Source organism: Sinocyclocheilus grahami, unplaced genomic scaffold (genome assembly GCF_001515645.1).
Source record: "Sinocyclocheilus grahami isolate Dianchi unplaced genomic scaffold, SAMN03320097.WGS_v1.1 scaffold13.1, whole genome shotgun sequence".
NCBI lineage: Eukaryota > Metazoa > Chordata > Actinopteri > Cypriniformes > Cyprinidae > Sinocyclocheilus > Sinocyclocheilus grahami.
In genome coordinates, this window is record NW_015505192.1 from 1,977,820 (window position 1) to 1,998,554 (window position 20,735).

General features: G+C 37.0%; 3 protein-coding genes across 6 annotated transcripts; 1 reads left to right on the forward strand and 2 right to left on the reverse strand.

The window, feature by feature from the left end:
- Window positions 1-2,496: 2,496 nt before the first annotated feature.
- On the reverse strand, window positions 2,497-11,204 carry LOC107598958 (chromobox protein homolog 5). Of its 3 annotated transcripts, XM_016290402.1 has the most exons (7): window positions 11,166-11,204; window positions 10,724-10,939; window positions 8,960-9,024; window positions 7,965-8,180; window positions 7,453-7,678; window positions 6,131-6,231; window positions 2,497-2,743 (listed from the first exon to the last, which is right to left on the reverse strand). In XM_016290402.1, exons 4-7 carry the CDS (start codon window positions 8,102-8,104, stop codon window positions 2,602-2,604), a joined length of 609 nt encoding a protein of 202 aa, XP_016145888.1. In that variant the 5' UTR covers window positions 8,105-8,180; window positions 8,960-9,024; window positions 10,724-10,939; window positions 11,166-11,204; the 3' UTR covers window positions 2,497-2,601. The 3 variants fall into 3 exon arrangements, with proteins under 3 accessions (XP_016145888.1, XP_016145906.1, XP_016145896.1); XM_016290420.1 differs by lacking the exon at window positions 8,960-9,024 and having other exon boundaries at window positions 7,965-8,125; XM_016290410.1 differs by lacking the exon at window positions 8,960-9,024.
- A 91-nt stretch (window positions 11,205-11,295) lies between these two features.
- On the forward strand, window positions 11,296-15,122 carry LOC107598948 (heterogeneous nuclear ribonucleoproteins A1 homolog). Its single transcript, XM_016290394.1, has 12 exons — window positions 11,296-11,387; window positions 11,871-11,990; window positions 12,131-12,277; window positions 12,369-12,579; window positions 12,665-12,757; window positions 12,865-12,984; window positions 13,075-13,152; window positions 13,246-13,431; window positions 13,525-13,668; window positions 13,764-13,835; window positions 14,903-14,973; window positions 15,046-15,122. The coding sequence occupies exons 1-10, from the start codon at window positions 11,376-11,378 to the stop codon at window positions 13,823-13,825; spliced, it is 1,173 nt and encodes a 390-aa protein (XP_016145880.1). The 5' UTR covers window positions 11,296-11,375; the 3' UTR covers window positions 13,826-13,835; window positions 14,903-14,973; window positions 15,046-15,122.
- Window positions 15,033-18,018, reverse strand: LOC107598932 (transcription factor NF-E2 45 kDa subunit-like). 2 transcript variants are annotated; one of them, XM_016290377.1, is made up of 3 exons: window positions 17,823-18,018; window positions 17,197-17,328; window positions 15,033-16,673 (listed from the first exon to the last, which is right to left on the reverse strand). In XM_016290377.1, the coding sequence occupies exons 1-3, from the start codon at window positions 17,868-17,870 to the stop codon at window positions 15,453-15,455; spliced, it is 1,401 nt and encodes a 466-aa protein (XP_016145863.1). In that variant the 5' UTR covers window positions 17,871-18,018; the 3' UTR covers window positions 15,033-15,452. The 2 variants fall into 2 exon arrangements, with proteins under 2 accessions (XP_016145863.1, XP_016145870.1); XM_016290384.1 differs by lacking the exons at window positions 17,197-17,328; window positions 17,823-18,018 and adding an exon at window positions 16,962-17,183.
- Between the last annotated feature and the right edge of the window lie 2,717 nt (window positions 18,019-20,735).

The window sequence follows — 20,735 nt, forward strand, 5'->3', positions numbered from 1 at the left end:
AACATTGAACAAAATAAAACAAGTAAAACCATTTTTTTTTTCAAATTACTTTCCAAATTTAGAAATAATTTTCCTTCATTTAAGTAGTGTGTGAGCGCAACGATGCTCTAAATGTGTTGGCATAGCAACGCGATACTTCCGGTTTCCTTTTCCGCCTGTCCTACAAAGGCCGTCTCGTTTAATTCTAGGTTGAGGACACTTCCTATATGCATCCTACAGAGGATGCGACCTCCAGAGGATTCGACCTCCGGAGGGTGCAGCCTTCTAAATGAGACACAGCTTATGAACACAGTCCGTGTCACTAATTAAAATTGTTTATTTCTCTGGATTTAAACATTCTTCGAAACATTTGGAATGATCTTAGTACACAAGTCAGCATAATATATAACACTGTTCTAGTGGTTTTTGGATATTTTAATAAAAAAAAATCTTACATATTGTGCCTTTAAACTGCATCAAGACTAGGTCAAATTAGAGAAATAAGTTGATATATGAGCTCTTAAATATCAGTTAATATAATGCATTTAAATAGGCCAAATATTTTACTTTTATTTAGGATAAAATGTACAAATAAGCCCAAGAATCCTTTTTTTCTTCTTCACTGTATTACTTCAGAATCCCTATGCAGCTTTTATGGAGTATATTTTTTGAGCAGTAGAAACAAACAGGCAAGACTTGCTCCATTATGACATCTGCTGGTGCATATCAGCAGTGCTTTTCAGGCCAAACTTAATACTGCACTGCAATGACAACTGGACTTGTTTTAAAATGAGTTTTTTCACAAACATTGCATAGAGTGAAACTTTATAATCTCAGCACTACAATGACATTTATTTTGTAAAAAAAAAAGCCAGGGTTAAGGGTTTCCAGAAACGTTCAACTGTTAGTGTTGAAACTAGATTTACTACAATATGGTACAGGACAGGCTATGCATTTAACATAGCAAAAGACAACTATCGTTGCACATTGTAAAAACAACTGCTAGAACTGAGTCATGTGTATAAATGATCATGATCATTACAAAAGGACCATCCTCTTTTGTAATATAACAAAACAAACCAAAAAGAAAAAAGTAACTACACATCATGTTCAACCAGGTTTAAAAACTCCCCCTCATTACAAACAACTCAAACTAAGCCGTTCTCCCTGTTCTACTGCTGTGAGTGGACTGCATCCATACATTTAAAATAAAACAAGCTCTTCCTGTTGTAAATGATCTCAAAGGAATAGCTTTTGTTCAGTGGCTTTGCAAAGCACACAAAAAAGCACTACAGGGCACAAAACTCTAGTATAGGCATGTAACCTTGATAAACACCATTTTATTGAGTCAACTCTAGGTTAAAAAAGTAATAAGAACCCGACATATGCTTAAACTACCACGTGAATGAGAACAGCTCTGAGTTCATGAGGTCAAACAGGGAATGTGTTCACCAAATCAGCCACAAGAGGGAGTATATCAGTTAAACTTATGGAGCAAAATGAATATCATGGAAAAAGTGTGTAGATAAAAAAATGTCCCATTACACACTCGCATGATGAAGATTGTCTGCCCTCCTGCAAGCAACAGTGATAAGTTCAAAGGTAAGAGTGGTTAAAAAAGAGCCAATTCTGAAAGTAGGAGAGTTTTGCAAAGACATTAGAGGGAGAAAGGGAAAAAATGGATGTCAATATTCTAATTTTAATATGGGGAAAGTGATTATACGGTATAGTTCTTTTATGTGGCTTTACTGACAATCAGAAACAAAAAAACTAAACAAAAATCACAGAATTTTGGCCCACATGGGAGATTATTAGTCAAAAATTGTAATACAGCTAAATTAATTCTACCTGATTGAAAAAACAAAGCAGAAATCAGAAGAGAGGGTGACAGCTTGAAATAAAACCAACAGCGTCACGTCTTTATCCAGCGTTATAGATGTTAAATGCAAAACACAACTGATACTTTATGTGGCTTTACTGACAATCAGAAACAAAAAAACTAAACAAAAATCACAGAATTTTGGCCCACATGGGAGATTATTAGAGTCAAAAATTGTAATACAGCAAAATTAATTCTACCTGATTGAAAAAACAAAGCAGAAATCAGAAGAGAGGGTGACAGCTTGAAATAAAACCAACAGCGTCACGTCTTTATCCAGCGTTATAGATGTTAAATGCAAAACACAACTGATATTTTCAGTCATGTCCAGCACCACTACAAAATCAACTGTGTGAATAAAAGTTAAAAGTTTGACATGTACGGGTTTTCATCATTTCACATCTACACTAGCACACAACACATCATAAGAACATAGTTGTAGGAGCACAAATACACAAATTATGACAAAATAGAAGATCAGAGAGAGTAAGAGAAAAGAGATCACATTCCACCGCTCTGCTGCAGTCGCTGTTCGCCATGGCCTTTCGGTTTGTCTGGTGAGAGATGCTTTTTCATGAAGGGTGGACGGATGTTGTCATGGTGGGCAGTAACCTCCATTGCTTGCTGGCCGTTTTTAAATTTTTTACTAAATGGTCCGTTAAAGTTGGCTATGAGAGTGTCACCAGTGTGACAAAGGGCACAAGGTTTGGAGGACTCAGCGTCTTTCCTCCCCCCTCTGCCCTTTAAACCGGCGTGGTACTCTTTTCCTTCTTGTCGCCGTCTTCGTGCCAGGTCAGACGCTCCTCGTAGAAGGCAATGACGATCTGTGGGCACTTGTGATTGGCTTCCTTTGCAAGCACAAGGTCTGCCTCATCAGAGTCTTTCCTGTGGTGGGACATCAGCAACAAAGGAAAGACAAATTTGCATTAAGTGGACAACTGCACAATGTTATATATCAGCATTAGCTCCAGTTCTAATTGAAAATGTATGACATTAAAATCCTCAAATACACTTAATTTGTTAGTTAAAGCTTCTTAAAGCTTAAACGGAATTAAACAGATCTCTAGATGTAAAAGACCTCATGATTGGCTAACCTCCAGATACTACAGCAGTTCAAACTGCTAATACAATAGGCATTGATTTTGTTTACATTTGCATATTTCACCATCATAAAAATCAGGGTTACTTTCTACAGAGTTTTTAAAATCAGATGTAATACTTCAACACCTATTAAGATCTGCACAAATAAAATGAACACTGTAGAAATGTACACATATAATCTCAAAATAAATCACGTAATCCGGATTATTTTACTCTTACTTAATAAACAGACTGGGTCTTACATTCAACTGCAAAAGAGTGTCACTGCCAGATTAAAATAATCAAGACTTTTTTTTTTATATATACACATCTGTTTTGAAATGTTATTAAAGTTTATGTACTAATGTACCAATACATAGAAAAAATCAGACCTTGCTAATACAATTATGTAATTCATCAACAGTATAAGTGTTCTCTTAGCATCAATGTGTGGTATCCATTGATTGTGAACTGCTCGGAAACTGCCAGCCTGTAGAACGCATAACAGCCCTGAGTTTTGACTATGAATGTGCAGCAATTTAAGTCAAAGCCTTATGAAATTTAATAATCACATTAGGTCGAATAGTGACCCATTTCTCCATCTGCAAATTTAAAGCCTCTAAATATTATAATCAATACTTTTGTTATACCAGTTATGGCCTTAAGTTTGATCAAACAAAAATGAAAGACTTTTTAAGGACCAGTGGAAACCCTGAAAAATGTATTCAACCCTAAGAAGCTACGCATATTTGATTGCAGCTTTATATTTAAAAAAAAAAACCATTACAGCAATAATAATGTCTAAATTTGTAAAATCTGTGAACACCAAAACATTTATTTATTTTATTGTATTAGGCCAGTGTAAATAACTAATAACATTTGACCAACGGAACATTTAGGCAATTAGGATTATATATGGTGTATAGTGCTTAACGCTATACTATGCAAAAGTTAGGCCTGTCACGATAACAACTTTTTGTTGTGCGATATATTGCCCCAGAAATAATTGCGATAAGCGATATTATTGTCATATTAAAGACCATTTTATGCCACTGAGTACATAATCAATGTAACAGCATAATAATGCAAGAAGGCCTACACACTTCCAAATGACAACAAACTTTTAATTTTTAAGAATATTTAGATTATGGAAATTAAGTATCAAGTATTAAGATACCTTAAAAAAACCTGAATAAATAGTAAAACGTTTTTTTTAACAAAAAGTGCAAAAAAAGTACAAAAAAAGAAAAATGCACAAAGAACTTGTATGGATATTTTTCCATCTACAGATTTTCCCCTGACCTTGTTTTCTCTGTAAATGAAGGGTGCGCACTATTGCTGAAAAACACAATCACTACTTAGCAGTCAGATGTCTATATGCACAAAGGCACAGATCCTAAACAAGGCCATATCTGCAGATGAAACTTTGTTTGTAGAAGCATTTTTAAATTTGAACTAGCACAGACTACACCACGCTATGTACGAGAAGCTGCAAAAGACACAGGCGCAAGTGGAATGTACAAACCATGGTGACATTCATTTTTAAGTAAATATAATGGGCGATATATTGTGTCACCAAAAATGATTGAGGTCATGTATATATATTGCGCGATAAGTCGATATATTGATTATTGCAACCATTACAGCAATAATAATGTCTAAATTTGTAAAATCTGTGAACACCAAAACATTTATTTATTTTATTGTATTAGGCCAGTGTAAATAACTAATAACATTTGACCAACGGAACATTTAGGCAATTAGGATTATATATGGTGTATAGTGCTTAACGCTATACTATGCAAAAGTTAGGCCTGTCACGATAACAACTTTTTGTTGTGCGATATATTGCCCCAGAAATAATTGCGATAAGCGATATTATTGTCATATTAAAGACCATTTTATGCCACTGAGTACATAATCAATGTAACAGCATAATAATGCAAGAAGGCCTACACACTTCCAAATGACAACAAACTTTTAATTTTTAAGAATATTTAGATTATGGAAATTAAGTATCAAGTATTAAGATACCTTAAAAAACCTGAATAAATAGTAAAACGTTTTTTTTAACAAAAAGTGCAAAAAAGTACAAAAAAAGAAAAATGCACAAAGAACTTGTATGGATATTTTTCCATCTACAGATTTTCCCCTGACCTTGTTTTCTCTGTAAATGAAGGGTGCGCACTATTGCTGAAAAACACAATCACTACTTAGCAGTGAGATGTCTATATGCACAAAGGCACAGATCCTAAACAAGGCCATATCTGCAGATGAAACTTTGTTTGTAGAAGCACTTTTTAAATTTGAACTAGCACAGACTACACCACGCTATGTACGAGAAGCTGCAAAAGACACAGGCGCAAGTGGAATGTACAAACCATGGTGACATTCATTTTTAAGTAAATATAATGGGCGATATATTGTGTTACCAAAAATTATTGAGGTCATGTATATATATTGCGCGATAAGTCGATATATTGATTATTGCGACAGGCCTAGCTGCACCTGAAATAAACACTGCATTTTCTGCCCCATTCTATGAAGAAAATGCACACATAAAAGGAACATGTTTATGGACTCGGTGTTTGTAATTTACGTAGTCTGTCAAAGTGAACACTTTTTATGTATGTTAAGCTAAATATAGCCTGTACAGTTTGTGTACCAGTCAGGAACTGGAATTATATTTGAATTAAAACACAAACACACACACACAAGCTTAGAAATGCAGAAACTGTAAAGCAAATATAATTAAATGCAGAGTGGAGACTATAATGACGGGTTTCGAATGTACAGGCGTAAATAGGTGTAGAACGGTGACAAAAGAATAATGTTTTTTCAGTCTCTCAACAGGGTAGGACAAAGAAACAAGAATGGGGCAGTTTGCATCATTTCAGACATAATACAAGATGTAAATGTGGCCATTGACACTATTGTCCTAACATCCATCTCGGGTGATCCAATCACAACTGGTCAGTTGTGGCACTTCCCTGTTTACTCCTGGTATCAACAGGCATCTCCTGTGACCACTTGTGATGGAATTTAAATCAAATTTCAATGTCAAACACTGACTATTATTCTAACTAGAATATGGTCAGACTTGTGGCTTTGGTTCCAATGTGTTTCTAAGCTCTAATAAGGAGTTTCATTCAAATAAATTGCTCCTGATATGTAAAGAGCTGCTATACTCACCACTTCATAAGGAACATAAGGTCTCCACAGGAGTCTGTTGCTCCAATAATCTTCTCAGGCTCCAGGCCTCGCTCAAACCCTCTTGCTACAAGGATCTCATCCTAGAAAGAACAAAGACAACAATTAAAAATCGTAATATTACTTCATTACTTTTATTTTTACAACATCACATTAAATACACTGGCCACCACAACATAACGCTTAAAGGAATAGTTCACCCAAAAATGAACATTTACTGAAAAGCATTACATCACTTGGTCAACCAATGGACCCTCTAATAGAACATAAGATGTTTATCAAAAACCAATCCATCATAAAGGCATTTAACTGTAAACCTCTGCTTTTGTCTGAGTTCACAATGCAAAATAATTCTGGCGGCACGCATCTACTGCAGAGGATCCATTGGTGAGCAAGTGATGTAATGCTAAATATCTTCAAGAATCTCTCTCAAAGAAAAGACAAACTCATCTACATCTTGGATAGCCTGAGGGTGAGTACATTTTAAGTCAATTTTCATTTTTGGTTGATCTAATCCTTTAAGCGAAGAATTAATTAAGAAACAAATTTTAGAGAGAATTTCAACTAGGCCTGGGTGATAAAACGGTATCGATATTTATCGACAGTACACCCTCATCGATAACGATAGAAAACATTTTCGATATAGCGCACGATAGTTTCACGCTTTTTTCATTTAAAGGCACGTGTTATGAGTGACAAGCAGACATCCAACAGAACACAAACACATGCTGAAATGAGTGCCGTGCCTGCCTGAGATGACGAGACTGAATAAAAAAAGGAATATTAGTCGAATTTAAAATAAAAATTCGCATTCGAATGCAAAAATTCTGTATCTGAAGTATCTGTATTTTAGGTGTGCGTCGAGGAACCTTATAAGAGGTGCACAAGATATCTTCTCCGCTTTGAGCTTCTATATTTCTCTAATATTTTGAATGGAAAACGACATTTACATCATCATCACCACATCTTGTGCGCCACTGATAAGGCTCCCTGGCACACCTAAAATTCAAATACACCGTTTTTGCATTCTAATGAGAATTTTTATTTTAAATTCAACTAATATTCCTTTTTTTATTCACAGTCTCCTCATCTCAGGCAGGCACGGCACTCATTTCAGCATGTGTTTGTGTGTTCTGTTGGATGTCTGCTTGTCACTATTAATGTGCCTTTAAATGAAATAAGCGAGAAACTATCATGCGCTATATCGAACATTTTTTCTATCATTAACAATGACGGTGTATCGTCGATAAATATCGATACCGTTTTATCGCACAGGCCCAGACCTTTTCTTGTTAAGCTCTTACCTCCTTTTTCTTTTTGGGTTTGCTGCCACTCCCATTCTCTTCCTCTGAGTTTTTCCTCTTGCTGGTGCTGCTGCTACTGTCTTTGGGACGGGCCGAAGAAGAGCCTGTGCTGGAGGGCTTGCTGCTGGGTGTGCTTGCACTGCTTCCCTTTGTATAGGTCTTCATGAACTCTGAGATAAGCTCTGGACAGTCCAGGTTCTTCTCTGGTTCCCATGTGTTGTGTTTTCTGCAAAACAATGCAGCCACTGGATTTCCTCACATCATAGATATGCCTTCAGGATGTTCACATACTATGACAAAACTGTGAGGGTTCTTCAAACTAGTTAACCTTAAATCACTTGAAAATTTTGACTTGTCCACATCATCTCAATGTAAACTTCTGATGTTTTTCATAGTCATGCATTTTAAGACTTTTACATGCAGTAACACACATCCACCTCTTCTTGAGTTGAAATCGTCTATACTACTGCTTAGACACTATTAGTTTATTATGAAGTACAATGAAGACTTACTCTGAAAAGCCTTTCCACTTCAGGAAATATTCCACACGGCCCTTCACAACTCGCCTGTCCAAGACCTTCTCCACTACATACTCTTCCTCTTCTGAGGAAGCTGCCTCATCATCTTCACGGTTCTGGTTCTTCTTTCCCATGGCTGATTCTGAATGTTTTTCCTATGAGCAAATGTGACCTGTGAGGCTCCCTGGTCTGGGGAGGAAAGTGTTCCCACTGGGGGAAAAAAAATGTTATTAAAGTTATACATAGGGCTGGGTAAATGGAGCCCATTTACCATATAAAATACAAAAAGAGTAATAAACTCAGCAAGGAGTGTATTTGACTGATCAGATGCATATTCATTTCAAATACATCTTAAATATAAACAAACATCGGACGTCAAAATAGATCTGTGCATTAGGTCTTACAGTGTAAACGTCTAAATAAGTCTAATGCTGTCAGTTATGTAATTAATATTAATCAAACAATAATATCGACAAGAAAATATCATAGCTTTGGGCTACATACCTTTTAATGTAAGTATTAATGCACTACATCTTAATTCATACAGTGAAGCCTATGCTAGTGGTTTATTTTAGATTCGATAATTTCTACTTACAATATGATAGAACTGAATGTAGAAAAAAGAGTTCATTCATTCTATTGTCTTTACTTGTAATTTGTCTCTTCAATTATATTTTATTACTCGCTGTTCATTTTAATGATTGCCTGAAGACAAGGCACAATGTTTACTTAGCATTAGTTTCTGCTGTGAGACTGAAAATCATGAAACTTCACTAGTATAAGTATTACCTATATTATATGGCATTAATATGGACTGTTGTCTATACTGTGAAAATTCTATTTCCAGCAAAAATAACCATAACATGAACTAAAGTTACTTTTAACATGATAACAACAAAGGCTGGACAGTATGAGCAAAATCTTACGACTTAAACCTTGCTTACCTTAACTGCAATGACAAAAGTCAATATTTATTTTTCGACACTCACCTACAGGTATTATATTGGAGGACGTGACCTCTTAAAGTGCAGAGATTACAGCATTCAGAGCTCCCCTAAACAAATACAATTCATTTAAACATTACTGCACTTAAATATACCCATAATGTATATCAATAAACATGCATAAGGCATGCAAACGCATACACTGCTCTAATACATAATTCTAGAGGACTCTAACAAATAGACACACAAAAGATCAGCATGTCTTTGATTTGAGTAACTGCAAAAGTTATTTTAAAGCTAATATGCATAATAATAATAAGAAGAAGAAGAGGAAGAAAAATAAATAAACTCCAAAAGATGCTTACTTGTTAATAAACATTGTGCACATTCTGTTATCAAAGCTAAAGAAACAACACTGCATGCAGTCTGAATATATTACATTCAAATCAAGCGGTTATATCGGGATGCAATACCTATATTCATTTACTAAGATACATATTTAATCAACCACACACTAGAAATGCGATAAACCAGCCATGTGATCTTATCTTAATGTCATGAGGGATCTTAGCAAGCAATGCCAAACAATGTGAAAACATTGAACAGCCCTGCACGACTCTCACATTTTCATACTTTCACATCGCATGCCATACGCGATCTAACTCCCAGTGCATTTATTCCAAAACACAAAACATAATTCACACCGTAAACGGGTTTAAACGCAGTGCTAGCTGCGCTGCTAACATTTAGCTACAGTAACGTTAGTACAGTCCCATTGATTGCTACTGCTTGCCTCGCTATGAGCTCATTCTGAAATAGCAACGAACTGCAAAAGTTATTTTAAAGCTAATATGCATAATAATAATAATAATAAGAAGAAGAAAAATAAATAAACTCCAAAAGATGCTTACTTGTTAATAAACATTGTGCACATTCTGTTATCAAAGCTAAAGAAACAACAATGCATGCAGTCTGAATATATTACATTCAAATCAAGCGGTTATATCGGGATGCAATACCTATATTCATTTACTAAGATACATATTTAATCAACCACACACTAGAAATGCGATAAACCAGCCATGTGATCTTATCTTAATGTCATGAGGGATCTTAGCAAGCAATGCCAAACAATGTGAAAACATTGAACAGCCCTGCACGACTCTCACATTTTCATACTTTCACATCGCATGCCATACGCGATCTAACTCCCAGTGCATTTATTCCAAAACACAAAACATAATTCACACCGTAAACGGGTTTAAACGCAGTGCTAGCTGCGCTGCTAACATTTAGCTACAGTAACGTTAGTACAGTCCCATTGATTGCTACTGCTTGCCTCGCTATGAGCTCATTCTGAAATAGCAACAGAACAAAAACAATGAGAGACAAGAGGTTAGAAAAATTAATTCACGCGTTCGCTGGTGTCGTGCTAAATGCGTATAACGCAAGCTCAGCTAGCCAATGCCTGCAAAAACAATAAACAAGGCTCACAGATATCCAGGCGCACATGATAGCAGACTAATTTAGCTTAATTAGCATAAACGCGCTACTTCTTTCTTCGGTTCTCTGCGTCTGACCGCAGCAAGCAACGCATTTGTGCGCTTTTTCGCATTTATTTGAATACTATCATCGTGCGCGCTAACGCAGTTGAGGCTTTGCTTAGCAACAGCGCGGGCCGAGCCGAACAGATTTCACCTGATCCTATCATGTTAAAGCGTAGCGCTGACGGATTAAATCATTCCTAGTGCAAGGGGAATCTACAATAACATATTCTGACGTTAATGTGGATGATTACTGTATACTTACTGAGATATTTTTCGATGTTTTCTTATTCGTGTTGGATAATGAGGCTGAGGCGGCGGAGGCTTCTTCCCTGCACACAGGAGTTTGCTACCTCTCGCACACGCATCCGTCCAGTGGCGCGTCCAGCCAATCAGCGTGCGTCTCAGCGAGCCGCTCTCGCGCCAAAAACGGCCTCACGCGTCACACGGCACCTTAAACCACAGACTTTGCTGGACGTTTCTGATATTTTAAAAAATATCTACATTTAATCACACCTTTTTAGAAAAATACATATTTTCGAAGAAAGGTATGATCGAGTGCCTTTGCATAAGGGTTGAACGTGATATCGAAGCTATATGAATCAAATCATAACTTGTAATAAATTATTAATATAACGTATTTTGTTTTAGCTTTTATAAAAAACAGTTTTTTTTTTTTTTTGAGAAAGATGTATAAAAGTACTAACCTCTGTTCCAGGGATTGACTTGAGTGTCAGCCAATCAGGTATCCTCAAAACGCACAACAAAAGCGTTAGCGGGAAGCGTAACCAATCATCGTCTGCAGTAGGCGGGGACTGTATTTACCCGAGCTGTTAATATTATCTCCCCAGTCCTCGGTGTGTGTTTCACCGACAAGCGTGTGGCGCAGCACAGCACAGTCAGAAATAGTCGGTAGGATGTCCAAAGAGGTAGGTAGTTTTTAAAAATGTATTCAGTTTTGTTTGATAAAAGCTACGTAGTTTTAATGTTCTGAACGTGTTCCGATTTAACTCGGCTCTCCTTCGTGGCGCTTTGTTAATGTAAATAGCGCGTTCAGCCGCCATTTTAACTCTTGTACTATGCACACAGGCCGCGTGCTTGCATTGACGGTCGTGTTTCAAAAATCGTAGTTTCTTTGTTTTAATTATTCATTGGCCATAACTGTGATGGTTTGCATCAATTTATTCTCTCGATTGTTTCACTGAAACAAAGCTACTGTTTATAAATGGGCCGCATTGTCCGACACCAACATGGCGGAGGTGTTTGTTCACCTCCCCCCAGATAGTCTGTTACCTAAAGGTTTCCTGACGCTTCGCGCATGAATAAATTGTTAGTTTAATATCAGTTGCAGATAATACACACGACGGACTTAGTTTCAATTGTACTAAGTTATTACGGGTTGATATTTTCAGGGCCAACCACGTGAGCCAGAGCAGCTGCGGAAGCTCTTCATTGGAGGGCTCAGCTTTGAAACCACAGACGATAGTTTGCGGGCGCATTTTGAACAATGGGGCGCCTTGACGGATTGTGTGGTAAGTTCCTTACGTCTTATCTACAGGGTTAAACAATATGGATCGTGTCTTCGCATAATCTTACACTAAGTATTGTGTTTTAATTGTATGATGACCACTAGGTGTTAACCCTCATTATGCTTGATTATGTGCTGCTGTAGGTGATGAAAGATCCAAACACCAAACGCTCCAGGGGCTTTGGGTTTGTCACTTATTGCGGTGTGGGTGAAGTCGATGCTGCTATGGATGCACGTCCCCACAAGGTTGACGGTAGGCTCGTGGAGCCCAAGCGAGCTGTGTCTCGAGAGGTGAGGTTTTGCACCCCAAGCTTTTGTAATGCAAAGACTTTTTTAAAGATGTGTATGAGTGCAGTTGCCTAATTGCATGTATCGATTTCAGGACTCCAACAAGCCATTTGCTCACACAACTGTGAAGAAGATCTTTGTGGGTGGCATTAAGGATGACACTGAGGAGAACCATCTTCGTGATTACTTCACAGAGTTTGGCAAACTTGAGGCCATTGAGATTATGGTTGACCACAAGACTGGAAACAAAAGGGGCTTTGCCTTCGTTACATTTGATGACCATGACTCTGTTGATCGTATCGTCAGTAAGTGCTATCATTCAAGTGTCACTTGTAATGTCTTAATATTGTGGGTCTTGTTAATATAAATTAAAACGATTCTTCCCCTTAGTTCAGAAATACCACACGGTGAATGGGCACAACTGTGAAGTCAGAAAAGCTCTGTCTAAACAAGAGATGCAAAACACTGGCATGAACATGAGAGGTAAGTTGATCAAGGGTTTTTTTCCCCCCTCCACCTCGGTTTTAATGTGCTTGCGTGTATTAGACTTTCACTTTTTTTATTTTATTATTATTTTTTTTAATCTGCAGGCCGTGGTGGTGGTGGAGGAGGAGGAGGTGGAAACTTCAACAGATATGGCAACAATGGCGGCTACAACAATGACTTTGGAGGCAGTGGAGGCGGCAACCGCGATGGATATTTTGGAAGAGGTACATGCCTAAGTAGACGTTGAAGTGTTTCGAATGGTGTATTTAAGTTTTCGTGTTGACTTTTAAAGCACTTTTCACAATCCTTTTCAGGAGGCAGAAGTGGGGGAGGTGGTGGTGGTGGTGGTTATGGAGGCGACTGCTACAACAATGGATTTGGCAGCGGAGATGGTATACAGTGGTTTCTTAGTTCTTTGAAAGTACAATTTGGTAAAATGTTCTGATTGTTAATATAAAGTAACTTGTTCCTTTTGCTTTCTCCAGGTGGTTATGGTGGCAGTCCTGGTAACTACGGTGGAAATCGTGGATATGGAGGTGGTAGTGGTGGCGGAGGAGGACAGGGTTATGGTAACCAGGGCGGTGGTTATGGTGGCGGCGGCGGCGGAGGCAGCAACAGTGGTGGTGGCTATAATGACAATTACAACAATGGCAATGGAAACTTTGGAGGTGGTGAGTAGATACCAGTCTGAATTCTTAATTTCCATACAAATAACTTGAATTTTCAGCAGTAACCAGGTGTATGTGGTTTTTAACTATGAATAGGCAACTTTGGAGGTGGTAGTAGTGGCGGCGGTGGTGGAGGTGGTAACTATGACTTTGGCAACTATAACAACCAGCAGTCCAACTATGGTCCCATGAAAGGGAACTTTGGAGGTGGCGGAGGAAGAAACAGTGGCCCATATAGTGGTGAGTTGTTCATAATAGTCTTTTCCATTTCTCTTTTGGTTTAAGTCTGCTTATTTAAACAACTTGAATCCTAAATGACATGCTATCTGTTTTAGGTGGCTATGGTGGTGGATCTGGTGGTGGATATGGAGGCGGCTCTGGTGGTAGACGGTTTTAAGCTCAGAAAGGTTGGTTTCAAATTCTTTTGTCTAATTTTAAATAGATTTTCAGATGGCTTGGTTTACTGATTAACAAACCCAATACGTTAGTCTTGGATTGAATGCTCATTGCTATACTGTAACCTTGCTGTATATCTGGTGTAGAAACAAACCTCAGGTAGTGTGCAGCTTAACATTTGTTGTTCATATTGTTCAACAGGACTGAGTGCTTTAGGAGAGGAGAGCAAGAGAAGTGACAGGGCAGATGCAGGTTTACATCCCTAGATCTGCTCAGCCAAACAGGTTTGGCAGATTTACAGCTGCCACCAGAAGAAGTGTACAGTAGCGCTATCATGTGTGGGACATCATGAATTTGTCATGTAGACTTATTTTATATTGTCTATGGGAAAAGCATTCCAATGAGGTTTTATGTAGAATTATTTTCAGTCTTTATGGTTTTGATTTTTATGTAACCAATCAAGGTGAAATAAAACATCCTTTTTGTTTTTTTTTAAAAAGATGTGCGTTTTAGTCATTTATTTTCTGGGGGTTTTAGTGTAGTACACTTGAACTTGATGGAGCGCTTCTTTGAGCCCTTCTAGTAGAAAGTAAACTCAAGACTGTCATCTGGCTCTTTAAAAAATGGAAACCTGTTCTCTTAAGGGAACATGAGGTAAATGGTCAAAATTGGTTCAAAAAGCATAGGCTGTTTAATGCAAATGCCTAGAGTAGTGTGGCTGCATATCAGTCTAGCCATGGGAGCAGGCTGAGAAAGGAGTAGCAAGATCATCGCCCTGTGACGAAGCAGGGAGTACAGGGCGCCACTCAAAGACTAGCAGGCAGCGCTTTTATAACTCCTGTAGGTAAGAACAGACTTCTCAACTACTGCTGGTAATTGTAAAACAATTTATTAGCAGAAGCTGTACAGTTAATGTCAACTTCCCATTCAGTGTTGTGTATGTTACAGGGGAAGTAACTGCAGTCAGCATAGTTTGGTGCACAAGATTTTGTAAAACTTATACACTTTTTAATGCATGCCCACTGGTTTTTCATGTTCTATGTTTAATGTGCTGACCATGTTATGCTTGCTTTTTCAGGATCTGACAAGTGAAAATCATCTCTTGAAATGAAAAGGCATTTGTCTTTCTAAACTGGTGAAATGATAAAGGTACTTGCTATTGTAGTGCAATATCTTGTTTACAATATTCCAAATTAAAAAAAATTGTGTTTTCTTTTCTAGGACCAAAATGCAGCTGAAGAGATTTTATTTTTGTTACCGTTTTTAGCTTTTTTTTACCAATAAAAATTGTAATGCTACAAATGTGATCCATGTATAACTCATTTACTGAAAGCATGCGTTTTGTATGTTGGACATGATTCCGTTTTAGACCAATGTTTTAATGTACAAAAGTTGTCCCCCCCCCCCCCCCCCCCCCCCCCAATTAACACAAGTTTGGAAGGGTTTTCTTAATCATAAAAGCTCTTCGCAATTTCTGTAGTTATACTGGCCTAAACTACTTTGGTTAAATTCCTGTTTGTGTGATCTCTTAAGTGATTAAGTCTTTATCCATTTATTTATTTGAATTAATTAATTGGTCATTAAGTGTAGGAACTTCACGACTTTATTTAAAAAAAAAAAACATTAGTTCATTCACCCTCCAGGGCTGTGTTCCGTGGCACCAAGTAAATGTTGCCATTAGCTTGTTGTAGTGAAAACTCGTCAACTGAATAAAGGTGTCCCTCCTCATCACGAAGCTGTGAAAACACTTGGGTGTAAAGATCTGAGAGCTGACATTTGATAATGGCTAGGTTTTGCTGAAACTCAAGTCTCTCTCTGCTTAAATGTTCTCTTTGGGCTCTAAGCTGTCCCAACTCGTTTTCTAAATGCACAATGTTCTCAAACTTCCGCTTGCGGCAGTTCTGAGCAGCCACTTTGTTCTTCCCTCGTCTGCGAATGTCCCTCACTAGTGCCAGCTGAGCGTCGCTCAGTGTGAACTGGGACAAGAGCTCACTGAAGTCATCCACTGGTAGGTTCACAATCTTTTCCAGTGAGAATGGGATTTTGAGAGCGAGGGCTCGCCGCTCATCTCTGCTCAGGTGTACAGGAACACTGCTCGACTTTTGATTTGGATACATAGATTGATATGAACCAAGTCTTGTTAAACCTGAGCTGTTTAGTTGCAGAGCTGTGGGTAAAACTGGTTGCTTCATTGATGCAATTGGTTGGTAAGTCTGCTGGTTGATGGGTTGCATGTTTGCAGTTGTGGGATAAGAAGTTCCAGGGTATGAACTGTAGGACTGCTGGTAGTCAACAGACCCAAGCAAACTCGGCCGCATGCAACATTGCTCCCCAATACTTTCGCTTTCAGTGTAGCCCATCGTACGATCTGCAGGTAAGTACAAAGGTACTCCATGCACTGCATTCTCAGGAGAGGCAAGTGGTGGGCTTGAACCAAGCGATAAACCGGAATCTGACTCAAGATCATCTGCACAACCCTGTTTGATTTGTCCTGTGCAGTGAAGGTTGATAACGCTGTCTTTCACAATCCCATGACTGCGTGTTGTCATGTTCATGTGCTCCAAAAGACTCATGAGAGGTGGATGAAGAGCTTGCGTATTCGCAAGCATTCTTGAGGAACCGTGGCTGACAGGGAGGCTGTAGTGCATATCCATGTGTGGGTTCAAACGCTGATAGGGTGGCATTTCAGGGTATGCATTTTCATAAACACCAGTAGAATGGGCATCACAAGTGGCAGGGATGGATTCTGGCTGCGGTTGACTCATTCCGAACCCCCCTTGAGAAACCATGGGCTCCATGGACAGGTATGGAATAGCTTCAAAGGGATTCTCATTGGGTACCTCAAACTCCTGTGACAAAAATAATGTTTTAATAACAAGAACTTCCAGTTTCACTCAAACTTGACCTTGGAGGTGATTCAGATCAAACTCTTTTACAATAAAACTAGTAAAATGAAGGTTTTCAGTTGATTTGTGCTGCAGAGGAGGGTTGTATTCTGCTCACTACAGGACCAGCCCACCTGGGTGAATGTGCCACCCGTAGCTTATGCAGGTCTTATTTGGGAGCGCTCAGGTTTCATGTCGAAACAGATGGTCATTGTGCTATGCAGGGGTCTGTCGGCAATATACAGCACTCACCCTCTTTCTCTGTCTGCCTTTATCCTTGCATCACTCAATTGGCCCATTGTTGCAGATCATAGCATAATGTGTTATCAGAGGATTCAGCATTAGAAAAATGTTATAAGGCCACCATTTCATTAAGACTCTAAAACGACTGGCTGTATCCGACCACAAAATAATCAGACATTTTCTTGAGTTTTGACATTTGTGCATGTAAAAGAGGAAGCTTAGTGGGTTGTTCCAGTGTACCCACCTGAAGTTCTGTGATGGCCATCAGTTCCTGCCAGGCCAAGTCCATCTCCATGTGCTGGGGGGAGCGATGTGCCCGGAATCCAGTGACATTGGTGGACACCTCCCCATGCAGTCTTCCAGGGTTTGCCAGTCCCTTAACGTTGATAAACGTTGATTATTTTTGTCATTTAAATGTCTTTATTTATTAAAATATATAATTATTTCAAATCCTTGAAACAAGATAGATTTACTGCATAAGACTTGTTTTCAACCACATACACACACGTGTATATATATACACATTTATAAAATACACATTTGCATTATACTCATTTTTGAATTTTTATATATTTAAATTTTATATATTAATTTTTTCAAGTGTTTTAAGTATCCAGTAAAAAATCTGCTAGTGCAGTAAGACCAAATATATCTGTAAAATAAATATGCATTCTCACAAGTTTTGTTTTTAAATATTTTTCAGTAGAGAAAGTACTAATTCGGCTTATTAAGAAGTAATTTTTGCGGGGTACAGATAGATTTTACAGCATTTATTCATTCATTTAAAAAAATAATTTTTATTTTTCGTCTTTTCTCACTGGGAAAACGTAGCTGAATTATAATATATTTTTTCCTCATAAAGATACTGACCTCACAGCTGATCCTCAGGGGAAGTACACTGTTGATTGCTGAACACATTCAGGACAGACACCTGATGCAGTCTAAAACATTAAATGAAATCAGAAACTTCTTGTATTTTGTCAAGCACGAATGTCAAGTCAAATGCATTTGTAGAGTTAAAAATAAAGAGAAAAAGACACAAACAATGCAAGCGTTAACATAAAGGGTAATATAGGTCAGTTGTGACTGCATGCTAACAATTTTAAAAACAAATTTAGTTCAACTTGACCACATTTTCTACACACCTGTAAACGGACGATAATGTCAAACTGTTGAAACTTCAAAAAACTGACATTTACCATAAGAATATATCTCGTTTTAAACTGTTTCATGTTTCTCTTCCCATGTGCTCCAATTGTCATATTGTGCGACTGGACATGAAGTTTCGTTGGGCTGGATTTGTCCTATCAGCTGGCTTTGCGAACAGTAATGTCAACCCTTGATAAGACAATCTTTTGGGAGCCAGCCTGTTCTCCAGTAAACGAAGGCAGGGGCCTAACCACAGACATCAGAATGTCAGGAAGAGTTTCTCAGCATACTCCCTCACGTCGAAAATAAATGAATTAGTTTATGTTGATGCTTAATATGCATCGATATATGCATTAATAAGTATCACTTTTTATTTCTCCTCTTTCCTACTACTTGTTTAGCTTCTGTTTCAGTTTTTATAACCATTTCTTACTATGTGTCATTAAGTTGTTGTTTTTTAGCATGTGTGTTTGGCAGTGTTATTTTTTAGGATTACTGATGAACTGCTGTCATTTGATTTGTATTATTTGTATTTGTTATTTATTTTAATTTGAGTTAAATTATGTCTGTATAGGTCTTTTATTAAGTTTCAGTTTTATTTAATTTGAGTTATTTTACTACTTCAACAAACTAAATGGAAATTAAATAATATATACAGTATATTGAATTTATAAATGTGTATGTATGTATATATATATATATATATATATATGTATGTGTGTATGGTTGTATATACACATATATGTAGTTGTTTTTTTGGTGTTTGGCTTAGTGTTATGGTAGAATCATTATTATACTCATAGCTTTTGTTCTTTAATATTTTGAATTGTTTTTAGCTTTATTCTTTGTTTTTCATTTAAATGTTAAGTTTAGAAATTTTGTTGTATGCATTTGTCATTTTTATTTAATCTCTTTATTTTTAAAATGTGTACAAGTAGTATTTATAAAGTCTTAGCTTTTAGTTTTGGATCTGTTTTTAGTTGTTTTAACACTACAATTGATTGCTTGTCCTCATTTGTAAGTCGCTTTGGATAAAAGCATCTGCTAAATGACTAAATAAATAAATATGCATTTGCAGTCATTCTGGTTACCACCCAGTTTCATTTCCTTTAGCTATATCATTGTGTAAAACAAATTAAACTTGTTCCTCGTCTGTTGGTTTGCTTTTATTGGTGCTATATTACAGCCTTTTATACACATCCGTTTTAAACTTTAATTGTTGGTTTCCTGTTAAATTGGACATATATTTTGGTACAGTAAAAACTATGAAGCTACAATAATAATTTTGCATTCAAATGTCATTATTCTGTTACTATTTGCAAGTGTAACAATGAGAAAAACATATCAAACGAACAATTTTACAAAAGAGTGAAAATGTAGTATAATTTAGAAAATGTTATATATGTTATATATATATATGCACTGCCTGATTGAACTGTCAGGTACAAGTTTGACAGGATGTGGCAGCAATAATGCTGTATAACATCCAATGGTTTGGCATTTCATGTGTGGTGAAGTATTTAACAAAACATGTCTTTCCTTTTGTCATATTGAGGGTAAAAAACATATATCCTGCCTTTACAGCGGTGTCTAGCTTATTTCCTTTGACTATAGTTTCTGAAATGATGAGGGGACAGGGCTGTGGGACCGGCCTCCCAAGTTTCAACATCAGCTGTGGTACTAACATGAGCCAACAGTGAGCAAGAAAACATAAAAAATGTAAAAAAAAAATTTACCTTTATATAATACATTTCTCTCTCGTTTTAAACATTACTCTAAACCATGTGTGCAATATTTGTGATAATCAAAAAGTGATAGCAGTGGGTAGCATCTAATGAAAAATAAAGAAAATTTTAGACCAAATAAAAGTAAAAAAAAAAAAATGTTTGTACATTTTTTTTTATTATTAAACCTTTTAAACAAAATTCACATCTCATAAAAATGATAACATTATAAAATTAATAATTTAAGGGGGAAAAGTAATATAGTAAAATAGAATTTATTTACAGTATAACACTACACTTAACACTTTAATCTAGTTTATAATACTTGTCAACGTCTGTATTGAGCTTCTAAAGCAAAAAAAAAAAAGTTTACACACTCTTTTTATGTCCTTAGTTCTTAAAACACCACAATGCTTTGGGATTTGGTGTGTTCCAACCTAAACAGCAGTTCTGACTCTCTCTGCACATAGTTCAGGTCACCGAGTCGCTCGAACAGTTCTATATCTCACTGGTGTGTAACCTTTTTGTCATTTCCATCTATTCATTCTGGCCATTCATTGTTCAGTTTAACATGTTAGCTTGTATTTTTGTATTCATTACACCCGCTGCCACGTTGTGGGATCGTGATGCTCTTAACCCTTTTGGTTTGACCAAAGGAAGTGAAACAGCTCCTTGACACCACCCTGACCCATCCAACTATTCCTATTCTTCCTGCTTCCCATAGGTAGGAGGAAACTCACAGGATTTGTTTTTAGAAGAAACTCAGAAACCCAATGGTTTCTAAATATAGTAATGTTTTCTATAACCCATGTCAATAATTTAATATATAGGGGAAAAAAAGAAATTATATATATATATATATATATATATATATAGAGAGAGAGAGAGAGAGAGAGTTTTTTGTGTTATT

Bases quoted from the DNA above. Each gene is read 5' to 3' on its own strand.
- LOC107598958 (XM_016290420.1), bottom strand. From the start codon at position 8,104: ATGGGAAAGAAGAACCAGAACCGTGAAGATGATGAGGCAGCTTCCTCA. The intron at 7,679-7,964 runs GTAAGTCTTCAT...ATTGTTTTGCAG, and splicing joins AAGTGGAAAGGCTTTTCAGA to AAAACACAACACATGGGAAC. The intron at 6,232-7,452 runs GTAAGAGCTTAA...TGTTCTTTCTAG, and splicing joins AACCCAAAAAGAAAAAGGAG to GATGAGATCCTTGTAGCAAG.
- LOC107598948 (XM_016290394.1), top strand. The intron at 13,153-13,245 runs GTATACAGTGGT...TGCTTTCTCCAG, and splicing joins TGGATTTGGCAGCGGAGATG to GTGGTTATGGTGGCAGTCCT. The intron at 13,432-13,524 runs GTGAGTAGATAC...AACTATGAATAG, and splicing joins CAATGGAAACTTTGGAGGTG to GCAACTTTGGAGGTGGTAGT.
- LOC107598932 (XM_016290377.1), bottom strand. From the start codon at position 17,870: ATGTGTTCAGCAATCAACAGTGTACTTCCCCTGAGGATCAGCTGTGAG. The intron at 17,329-17,822 runs GTCAGTATCTTT...ATCAACGTTAAG, and splicing joins CCCTGAGGATCAGCTGTGAG to GGACTGGCAAACCCTGGAAG. The intron at 16,674-17,196 runs GTGGGTACACTG...TTTTTGTCACAG, and splicing joins TGGCCATCACAGAACTTCAG to GAGTTTGAGGTACCCAATGA.